The sequence below is a fragment of the Solanum lycopersicum genome, chromosome 5 (assembly GCF_036512215.1).
Source record: "Solanum lycopersicum chromosome 5, SLM_r2.1".
Classification (NCBI taxonomy): domain Eukaryota; kingdom Viridiplantae; phylum Streptophyta; class Magnoliopsida; order Solanales; family Solanaceae; genus Solanum; species Solanum lycopersicum.
The window spans coordinates 2,526,765-2,538,787 of NC_090804.1; the positions used below are offsets into that span (position 1 = coordinate 2,526,765).

Sequence of the window (12,023 nt, forward strand, 5' to 3'; positions counted from 1 at the left end):
ATATATATATATATATATATTCCTGCCTTTTTTTTTTGCTTTTATCTCTTTCTCGTTTTATACATACACAAATTATACAATTGATTTGTATACAACTGCTTTCTTTTGTATATGTATAGCGAATCATACAATTGATTTATTGTATATGTATAACGAATTATACATATTTATGTTTGATATGAAGCACAATTATGCAAACTTTGTTATAACGTACAAATATATTTTTTTTTGTGTTTGATATATATGAAAGTTGTTATATAATAAAACTCTAATTCAAATAAAATCATTGAGAAATAGCTTAATAATTAAGGTAGTGCAAATATATAAATTGACGCAAGTTCAAATTATCAAACCCACTTATTTGTGCTTAACCATTAACTTAACAAAGTCACAAACAAATGTCCAATTAAAAACTCAAATTTCAAGCATAAAATCAATCAATACGATGAGCCCAAATCCACTTTTGTTCTGTTTATACAAAATGCACAATATCATATTTTATATATATATATATATATATATATATATATATATATATATATATATATATATATATATATATATATATGTAATATATGGTAATAATCAATCGTAAAATAGTATCTAATATATATATATATTCATATGTATGTAATATATGGTAATAATCGATCGTAAAATAGTATCTAATATTTATAACAATTTAGTTTTTATGATATGTATTTTAATGTGTATCTCATATCATGAATAATAATAAAAATACATAAATATAGTTTTGCAAGTGAAATTTGTGAAAGATTAAATTATATAAGTGACAGATTATTATAATGTTATCTTTGTAAGGTTGTGATTAATATGATCACAATTGCAATCTAATTGTATTTTTTTAAATTTTTTAATTTTGAATCTTGTTATTTTTTTTTCGAACTAAAGTGTTAGATAGAGTTCTTCAAATTAAAGAGAGTGAAATATATTTGGAAAAGATGTAATATTTTCAATTCAAATTAAAATAAATTTAATTCGAGTTTCGATGTAAACAAGAAACAATACGTTTGGATAATCAAACATCTCACATGTCGAAATGATGTATATTTCACTTTCAAAATATCACAATCATATTATATCTATATTACTTTAAAATAATTTAAAAAGGTACTGAAAATAAGACTAATAAGCCTGCTTTAAAAAAAAATTATTTCATAATTCTTGTTTTTGTGGTAAGGTTGGTGCAAACTCTTTAAAATTAGTGTTAATTTTAAACTCAATCAGTTACATAAATAAAATCAGTGTTAATTTTAAACTCAATCAGTTATCTAAAAAATTTAATACGGATAATTTTATACCCTCGTTCTAGCTTTGATTCTTCATTAGATAAGAGTATGATTATGATCTCGTAATTTTCTCCCAACCTCATTTGCAAGATTACATCGACTATATCATTGTTATCGAAACGGGGTATAAATGCAAATCATAAAACTAGGGACACACAAATGAATAAAGTAGTAAATGGAGGACTCCATAGGAAAAAGAAACACATAAAATAAAATAATACAATATCAGCGAGAAGTTAGGGTTTTTATTCACATTTGCAATTTGCAAAGCAGACATTTTTATTCCTTCAAAGTTCATTTCCAGTCTCTTCACTCCAATAATTCAAACATTTGTAAGCTTCCCTCAACACCCTTTTAGCTTTACTGTATTTCTATGTCCAATTTTTCACTTCAATGAACACATATCTCTAATCTTGATTTTGGGGTTCTGGGAATTTCATTTCGAGTAAATATTGTGTCTTTATGTTTTCTTTTCTTTTTCATTTGGTGTTTGATGATCAAGATCAGTTTTTGAGGTGTTTTTGGAGATGGGTTTTGGTTTTTACTATGTGGGGTTTCTAATAATAATGTTGTTATAAGGTTATGATTTTGGTTTTTGAGTGGTTTGGTATTTACCTTCAGTTTAACTCTTTGTTTTGATGGATTTTTATGTAGTTGTGGTTTTCATGGTTGACTTGTAATGATTGTGTTTCCTTAGATGAAAGTTGTTTACTGTTTAATGTTTGTATGCGCTGCTTGTGTTCAAAAATGAAAAATGAAATGGCTTGAGGACCAAATAGACTAGCATTTGTTTTCTTCAGTTTCTCTCTTCCAACTTGTGTTTTGAGTGAAATTATGGATTTTGCTGTCCTTGATCAATTTAGGATTTGGGTGTAGTTGTTGATTAATTGAGTTAAGTGACCAAGTACAACTCACAATTGTAACAGAGATAAAAAGTTATGAGTAATCATGCTAAGTATAATATACCTCAATAGGGATTTAGTTACGAAGTTGTTCACATTTTTTTGGAAGAATGTAACAATTCTGATGACCTTCCTTCTGGTGTGAATTGGACCCATATAGCTCCTCAACATTGACCATAGGGAGAAAGCTTCAGTGGCTTCGTGTGTCACCTTGAAGAACAGTTTTTTATGCCATTTCTAGCTTTGTTGTGTCGCCTTGCATAACAGTTCTGTATGCCATTTCTTGCTTTCATGTTATGCACCTTCGTGTTACTTATATTTATTTGCTATGTTTGTTGCACTTAATGTTTTTCCTTTTTCTAGTCCAGCCTGTTAACTGTGGTAATCATCTATGTTCTGTCCTGACCTTTTCCGTTTTATGAATGTTTATTGGTGATTATCAAGCTAGTGAAGGATGATACTGTTATCAACTTTACCTGCATGTTATTTTCTTGCATCCGTGTAGTTCAGTTTTGTCTGAATTCCTTGGAGATCTAATCATGTCATGCTTGTATGCTTTTCAGTGGAATTGTTGTATATAATTGGTATATGCACATACCAGGTGCAGTTAATTAGGACACTTGAAGTAGTCCTAAGAAGTGAGGGGAAAACTCACGCTCTTGGTAAATACATGAAGAGATGGAGTAGTTACTAGAGTTGCACCCTTTACGCTGAAAATCGAGAGCTGGTGAGCATTGTTAAATCGTGTTCCCTTTGTTGTGTTGCTGAAACTGAATGGAGTAGTTACTAGAGTTGCTCTTTATTCTGAAAATTGAGAATTGAGAATTGAGAGAAGCAAGTACCAACATAATACTTGTGAGTCTTGTGAAACATAGCTAAGACGGGGTCCCTTTGTTGTGTGGCTGCAAGGCCACATGGGTCCAATGCAGCTAGTGGAGAATGGTCCATGGGGCCACATGAGCCTTACTGGCGGACTAATTCAAGCTTCTCCCCAGCACCATCCAGATGGGATTTCCGCTTCCAACCTGAAACATTATCCTTTGGCTCTAATGATGGAGTTCAATTGTATGGATCTTCTGCTTCATCAAACAGTAGAGATAGTAGAAGTTGGGTGAGGGGGAACCAATTGGCCAATCACCAATATGTCATATCAGATGGTGTTGGTGCATACTGTAGTAGCCCATCGGACATCTCTCCGGCACAACAGTGGACTCCACCAGCTATCCAAGAAATCAACATTGATGATTTTGGTACTTCAAGAAGGGGTAAGCATACTGATTTTGCAACTTCTTTTTTTGTATATAATGAACTTCCAAGGATGCTTAGTTGGGTTTCGGTCTCTTACTTTCATGTACTACTTGCTTTCTCCATTACTAGCTTCATTTATGTTGACTAAATAATCAGCTGATTGTTTTTTCATATATATGTACATAATTTTGGATGTGATTTGCGTGGAGTTTGATATAAGGTTCTCATTTGTCTGTTTCTGCTATTCTGTATTGCTTGTAAATGGGGATTTTCTATGGGACACTGTAATTTAAGGTAATTTTGACTTGGTGTCAGTCTAAACTCTAAAATGCATAAGTATTCAGAATTTTCGTGCAAAACTAATTTTGGTATCCTGCAGCTCCTTTGTCGTATTTTTATGTGCTCTTTAGTTGGGGTTTTGGTGCAGTTCATGAGCTGATTTTCTTAGTTTAAAATTGAAGGAAAAAACGTACTATTTGTTGATGATATTGGAATTAGGTCTGTTTAAGATAATAATTAGAATGTTGTACTTGAAAAAAAAGAGTGTATTCCCATCATTAGTCTCATCGATGTGTTAGTATGTACCTTTGAGTCTCTAATTATCTTTGGCTGGACCTTCGTAAGCAAATTGTATATTGTATAATCAATGAGATGGGGGTTAGCCGTTGGTGCATAGCCATGGTAGGAGGCGCAATGCCTGTGCAGAACTAATTTTGGTATTCTGCAGCCCCTTTGTCGAGTCTTTATGTGCTCTTTAATTGAGTTTTTGGTGCAGTTCATGAACAGATTTTCTTCATTTAAAGTTAATGAAAAATGTACAATTTGTTTATGATATTGAAAGTAGGTTAGTTTAAGATAATAGTTAGAAAGTGGTAGTTGGACAAAAAGTGTTTGACTGGTTGGTAATTCTTGACATGATGTCTATTGATGATAAGGTAGCAATTTTGTGTTAGCTGATCTGGATTTTTGAGGTAATAAGCTTTGCTGTTCAGTGTAATAAATTGGGATGCGGTTAGAAGGACAAGTAGTTCTAACATATTAACAGAGAATTCCATCGTTTGGTTGGGTGAGTTGGCACAAGTAGTGCATTTCTGTCATGTCCTAAACCCATGTTAGGTAGACCAACACTCGGTGCCTTGATTTGATCGAGCGAATCAGCTTTACATGATTGTATGTGCTAGGCATATTAAAAGAATATACACAATGCCTCAGAATTCAACATATACGAGCAAGTACTTCTTTTATACATATGGAACCCCAAAACAAAATAACTAGGTCTATGAATTACCCAAAATACATAGGGCAATACTAGAGATTTACCGAAAATACATGATCATGCTCTGAACATACTAGTCTATGAAGCCTCTACTACATGCCATGAACTGAAAAAGTTTTGGGACTATGCCTTGGCATACCCAAAAGGCCAAACTATCTATGTACATAGCATGAAACATGATAAAGGCCCTCAATAGTAGTGGGACTCACCAAAGGCATGTGAAAGAGAATGAAGTACCACAATTCTATAATGCATCTAAGAGAACATAAGAGTATCCTAGACTTCAAAGTAATACCTTGAATATCAGAAGCAAATGTAACTGTAAATGCTTTATGTGGAAATGCTTTTTGTAGTACTTGAAATCTATAACTTTGAACATACATAGAGCTTTTATGTAACTTCATACTTTGATCTTAAATCATAAATATAACTTTTCTGGAAACATCATAATTCTTTGGAAACAGATATATTTCTCATGGGCAGATCTTAGTCACTGTCATAACTCATGAAGCATACATGATAATTCACCATGTGTACTGCATGCATTCAATCAACATCTGAATGGCTGAGCCGACCTACCACGATGCTGTGTGGGTCCGATGCTGTTTGTATATGACATAAGCATAATCTGTATCCTAACTGAAAGAATCCAAACCAAAGGAAACTGTCTACTCCCCATTACGACTCTTTACACCAACTTATGTAGACTTAGGTGTTGGATTCTTTTGGCAACACCTTCTCAATATCTAAGGGTGCTCTCAAAACATATATTGTATAACTTGACACTTGTCCCTATTATAGAATCAAATCTGTGCCTCATTGGCCCTTTTGTCAAGTTATAATATATAGCTCAGTGGTCTATGATATCAAATCATAATCTGTGGCTCAATAGCCTATAGTATCTGTAGCTCAATAGCCTAAAATATCAAATCCAATCTGTGGCTCAATAACCTATGATGTCAAATCATAATCTGTGGCTCAATAGCCTATAATATTTGTGGCTCAGTAGCTTGAAATATCAAACCAAATCTCTGGATCATTAGCTATTCATATATCTCTAACATCATTTTATGAATCGTAACTTAAGTAAGGAAGACACTAGAAATATCATGTAAATCTTTTAAGGAACACATGAATCTAATGAATGCATAGGCATATAGAATATTAAGGGTAGATATGTGGCAGAAATGTCAAATTTGTATCCGACAAAGTAGCGGTGAGATGAAATCTTGGAGACCTCGAGAGATGTTTGGCCATTACATCAAATAAAGTGACAACCTCTTAGGTACCATATTTACTTTAATTAAAAACTCTTTTAAGTGACATTTAATCTATTTCATGAGTCATAGTATGCTTAAAACACCAAAATGTTTAGTTAAAGAACACTTACGAATGCCCCCTGGGCTTTGGTTTAAGGGCAATGCATTGCTATACTAGATGTGTGGGAGGCGACATCTAGAGTTCAAATTCTAGTTTAGTATTTACAGTAGAGATGAAGATCATCATCCACAATCTTAGGATCTTGATGTTAAAAAAAAGAGGAGAGTACTTGTTAAAAAAAAAGCGAGACCAGAGTAACCAACATCAAACAACATATAAAAGCCAATCCATCTCCATATGATATTGAATTATGTTTTCATTACAGTTATTGCGAGCGTGCTCTCCCCTTTGGACTTTGGTGATGTCTAAGTTAATGGTCGCTTCATGTTGAGCAGAGTCAAAGTTAGCAAGTTGATATGCTCAAAGAATCAATTCTGTTAATGCTCTTGGCACATTTGGCATTTTGGTTTCAACCAATGCTTTGTCATTCTGGATATTTTGCTGTACTGATTATTTTACTGTATTTTTTGCTTGGTAGATGCAATTACGAGGCCATTTTCATTTTCACCTACAATGGAGGTATGCATCTGTCTTGCTTTTCTCCACTAACTCCTTTCTTTTGAAGTTTGTAAGCTAAATACAGCTTTCTTATGACAATAAATTTCTTGACAGGGAGCATCAATTGCTAGGGATGGCAGAGGCTCAACTTCATCCCGATCTGACAGTAGTGACTGTGATTCAATCACCAAGTCCCATTCATCTTATCGTAGCTTCCCAAGTCGCCGTTTCTTTATGTCAAAACCCATACATCCTCTGTCATTTCCAACTGAAACAACACCTAGAAGAGAAGCTATTGACAGCCTCTCAGCAGGTTTTCTCGAATTTGATGCCTCAACATCACAAAGAGATAAACACCGCTTGAGCAGTGCTAGTGGCAGTCTTGACTTAACAGAGGCTTCTGAATCTTTTCATTCTGACTTCCTAAGTAAACCTTGTAACCCTTCAGATTGTTTCAGATGTGGGTTATGCGAGAGGTTTCTTTCACAAAGATCGCCTTGGAGTTCCCGACGAATTGTGAGAAGTGGAGATATGCCAGTTGCTGGGGTCCTTTCATGCCGCCATGTATTTCATGCTGAATGTTTGGAGCAAGCTACACCAAAATCATGTAAAAGTGATCCTCCATGCCCAATCTGTGCCAAGCTTGAAGAAGGTAGTTCTCCAGAGCAGCGAGTTTTCTCCAAGTTCTTTCCTAGGCTTAAACCATTCAGTGAAGAAGGACCATCCAAGCCTTGGGGTTGTGCCCATTCTGGTGATTGTGTCGAGGGGGCTTTGCACGGACCATCTCGTGGCACTATGCTCTCACTAAACAAGAACCGAATTAGGAAAAATCTTTCTTTGAAAGGTGATTCAGGCAAGGATTTTCCTGGTAAATTAAGAAAAACTAATACATTTTCGTCACAGCTTTTTATTGGATCAGTTGATCATGCAATGGTGGGATCTTCAAAAGCATCAGCAGGTTCCGGGCTGAAGTAACAACTGAATTTTGTATATAATTGCAGGCTGATGTCCGTGGCCTTTCGTGGTTGGTGTCCTAATCGTCTTAACTTCTCCTGTTTAGAATCTTTAGTGGCTTAATCATGTTGTAAAATGTAATGTGGTGGAAATTGTGTATGCACTTGAAAAAGGGTTCAAACAAATTGCATCTTTTGTGTAAGTTTTTAACTGATCTTTTTGTTCATTGAACCAATATATGTGGGAAATTGTTATTTGCAAGTTGTAGGCATTGAAAAAAAGTGTCTTGTTATGTTTTTCTGTATGCACTTCTGTATTTTTTGTTGTTTGTGTGTTTGTATACAATTATTATTTCAGTATTTTAGGTATTCCAAAGTGAACTTAGGGATGTGTTTGGTATGAAGGAAAACATCTTTTGGTAAATATTGTTCAACTTTCTCTGTTAACTCAAGTGTTTTTCCAACTAAACTTATGAAGTTGTCCCTCAATTAATTAGAAATTTGGGTTCGAGCCTTGGGTACGAACATTGGTAGGTAGGGAGTGTTTTTCTTAAGAATGAGGCTCAAATTCGAAATAGTTGGACTTTAATGTGGGTATCGAATGTTGAATGGGAAACCAAATAAATGACTTACTCCCCGTAAGGTAAAGAATACATTTTTAAGATCTCTTTTTGAATGGCTCCATCTAGTTATATATAGAATATCATACCGAATTTGTTTTTTTTTATATCGCACTATGGATATTATGGTATTTGAAAAGACTTCAATTTTTTTTTGGTATTTGATACTATATTTGGTATTTATAAAATAAATATTGAAATATCGTATACCATATCGAAATTTTGTGGTAAGATATAAAATTAATCATTCATTTACATGTGGACTCTAACTTGACATGGTGTTATAATGATTTTTGTAGTGTAAAATTATACAAGGCTATGCATAAATTTATATAGTGTTAGTTAAACTTTGCATTTCTGACTACTCAATTGTTATTGAAATATATTTTTTTGTGAAATTATTTAACAAAAGTAGTTGTTGATTTATTATGATTAAGACTTTCTCGTATTGGTATCGCAAAAATACTTGCTAAAGGGCAATTTCTAGCCTAAATAATTGCATACTTTGTCTTTTAAAAAATATAATCTAAAATAATAAAATTAAAAAAGGAAAATTTACATAAATATATTATAATAAAATAATATTTATTTTTTATAGCAATAACATTTTTTTCAGTTGATCATTTTTAATTCATTTATAATATAAGTTTACTACGTATTGTAAAAAACAATTTATTATTCACAAATAATACAAGTTTGAATGACGGAGAATACATTTATCACACATTTTAATACACTGATAATACAATGTATCAAATTTTTACCAAACAAACATAATATATTTCAAAAAACAATTACAATTCATATATATTGCATACATAATTTACTTTTAATACATATTGCAGATTTAACATAGTATTGTTATAAATAGTAATAATAAAAAATATCGCTAAAATCAGTTATTATTCATTAAAATATATCAATTCATGCAATTTTTCCAATTAAAAAACAAAGGAAAAACCTACATGACCCTTACCCCATTGAATTATAGCAAAAACAAAAATTATATTTGTATGTTATAACTATAGTTTGCATAATTGCATCCATAGCAATTTTATATTTGCTATGACTATTAATATGCATATTTCGCTGTACATATATACAAAAAAAAAATAATTGTATAATTTGTTTCGGTATACATATACAAAAAAATCAATTGCATAATTTGTGTTTGTATAAACTAAGAAAAGAGAGAAAGACAAAATAAATCTGGGCAGAGGAAGATTTGTATTTGTATAATCGTAAGTGTATAGGACAAAAATATATATATTTGTATTTATATATACAACTTTCTCTCGCTTTATACATATACAAACGCAATGTATACATTCGTGTTTGTATAAAGTGAGAGAGGCGAGTGAGAACTGGGAGAGAGTGGAACGAAAATATGTGTATATATATAATTTCCTCTCGCTTTATACAAACACAAACACATTTTATACATTTGTGTTTGTATAAAAACGAGAGAGGCAATAGAGAGACCGCCGAGAGTGGCGAGCGAGATTCACCAAGGAGAGAGGCGAAATAGCCACAGTCTGATATGGGGTATAATTAAATCAAAATATGATTACGTCATTTAGTTTGGATTAATAGTTTCCTTATTTTTTTCCAAGCTTTTAGAAAATCATTGTAGTGAAAAATAACAGTAAGAAATTCGTAGTACAAATTATTAACATAAATTATAGGACATATGAGCCGACGTAGGGGTGTCAAATAGACGGGTTGAATTGAAATTGAATATTATAATGGGTTGAATAGAAATCAGTTTGGGTCTTGACCCGCCCAAGTTTACTTTGGGCTCAAATGAGTTAAAAAAATGAATTGAATCTTCACCCGCGCAATTTGACCCCATTAATCTCAATAATTTAACATATTGAAATTTAACTTTTATAATCACAATTTAAATTTTCACTCAAGAATTTTTCGTTAAAAACGTAACAAATGGATGGATAAATCCTTAAAGATGTTAAATAGATAATAATTCATACCTTCAATATAGAAAAATATCTTAATAAAAAGTTTTAAAATGGGTTGAAATTGGAATTGAATTGGGCTCAATCGATAATTCTCTTCAAATGGTTAAGCTTGAATGAGTTGAGATTAAACTCAATTCAAATTATCTTAAGCCCAACCCTTAAAATTCTGAACGGGTTGAGCGGGTTAGCTATGTTTGGATTCATTTTTTGACACCCCTAAACCGACCCATACTTCAAAATTTTCGCTTCACCCGCGTGGTATAAAATATCCCGCTTTGTTTACGCGCCTCTTTAAATTTAAAATTCAACTTGGCATCAAATCTATCATAATTTAATTGTACTCCAAAATGATTTTGGTATGACAATTACAAATTTTCCAATTCAAAACTTATTCAAAGATTTATAAAATCTTAACTTGGCCTATAAATAGAAGTCAATTCTAGGCAAATAAAAAAAAAAAAAAACACAAACAACAATGCCATTTGATCACCCATCATCTCTAATCAAATACATTTTCCTCTTTCTTTTAGTTACTACAAAGAAAATGAGCATCGAAAAAAACCAAAAATCACAAAAAAAGTTTTTCAAAATAGTTCAAGAACTCAGTGTCTTTGATGGTGTTGAGATTGCTGCTGTCTTCTATAATGATTGTCACAAAAAACCTATAGTATATCCAGATTATGTTGGTGCCATTAAAACCTTTGAAAAATTTAAAAAGTTGCCTATGCGTGAGCAATTTGAAACCAGTGGGACAATAGGAGAAATTCTCCAACAATTAATAAATGAGAAAAAGGAACAACTTCGAAAGCTAACGGAGGAGAACAACCGCAAAGAGATGCTGGTTCAACTGCATAATATGAAAGGAAAATTTTCTATTGACATGATAAAGCTTGAAGATCTCAGCGATTGGATGCATGTGATGAGAGAATATATCAAAGAACTAAAAGAAAGAATGAAAGCAAAGAAGGCTGAAGAAGAGGCTACCACATCGAATATTTAAACTTGATTTGGCCGGTTTAAATTAAATTAAGTAATATTTAAAGATTGTCATTGCTCTCATTGTTTTTTTAATATGAAAAAAAGTAAGTTTTATCTCTGGATGATCGATTTATAATTTATGAATCCTTAAAGCCTAAAAATAGTATCACTTGAAAATGTTTTAATTGTTGTCTCCGTTAGTCACATTTGTATATGTATGATTAGCCAGAATATATATATATACACACACAATTCACCTCTCTCCTCTCTCTCCTCCATATCCCATTCTCGCTTGTCATATATACAAATACATATGTATAATATATAATTTTCCAACCAATATACATATATGATTCACTTCTCTCCCACTATTTTCCCCCTCTCTCTCACCTCTCTCTCCCAGTCTCGTTCTCCTCTCTCCTCCATATAACATGTAGCTACGAATTATAACTATTAAACTATAGCTATGAAGAATTATTAGGTTATTTTTTAAGTGGCTACATGTGAAAGTTTCCCAATTTTTTATGTCAAGTCCAATTCCAAAGTTCAACCTTGCCACTTTTTTCAAGTTGGGCTTAAGCTTTGTCAAAAATAACTAAACAACAATCATTATTTGGGCCGAAAAGAGTTTCTCTTGTATCACTATTAAATGGTACGATTGAATGATTGTGTTTTCATGAATTTTATTTGTAAAAGTGATATGAAAATTTAAAGGCTACAACGAACCTATTGTCATTAGCATTACATCGCCTTAAAATTTTCGTTATCCTAGTAATGTAGAACTTCTAAAAGCGCTTATAGATTTACTGATCGTTAATTTAAATATGTCAAATCAATAACTTTTAAATACAAAGTATCTGAAGAAATTAAACAGGACGCAAA

The 12,023-nt window shown here is 32.2% G+C and overlaps 2 protein-coding genes across 3 annotated transcripts; both read left to right on the forward strand.

Moving 5' to 3' along the window:
* Positions 1-1,400: 1,400 nt before the first annotated feature.
* LOC101246630 (uncharacterized) lies at positions 1,401-7,948 on the forward strand. 2 transcript variants are annotated; one of them, XM_069297749.1, is made up of 4 exons: positions 1,401-1,642; positions 2,776-3,477; positions 6,595-6,635; positions 6,729-7,948. In XM_069297749.1, exons 2-4 carry the CDS (start codon positions 3,159-3,161, stop codon positions 7,587-7,589), a joined length of 1,221 nt encoding a protein of 406 aa, XP_069153850.1. In that variant the 5' UTR covers positions 1,401-1,642; positions 2,776-3,158; the 3' UTR covers positions 7,590-7,948. The 2 variants fall into 2 exon arrangements, with proteins under 2 accessions (XP_069153850.1, XP_069153851.1); XM_069297750.1 differs by having other exon boundaries at positions 1,511-1,642; positions 2,814-3,477.
* A 2,759-nt stretch (positions 7,949-10,707) lies between these two features.
* On the forward strand, positions 10,708-11,163 carry LOC101263317 (agamous-like MADS-box protein AGL90). Its single transcript, XM_004239346.2, has one exon. The coding sequence runs from the start codon at positions 10,708-10,710 to the stop codon at positions 11,161-11,163; it is 456 nt and encodes a 151-aa protein (XP_004239394.2).
* Positions 11,164-12,023: the final 860 nt, after the last annotated feature.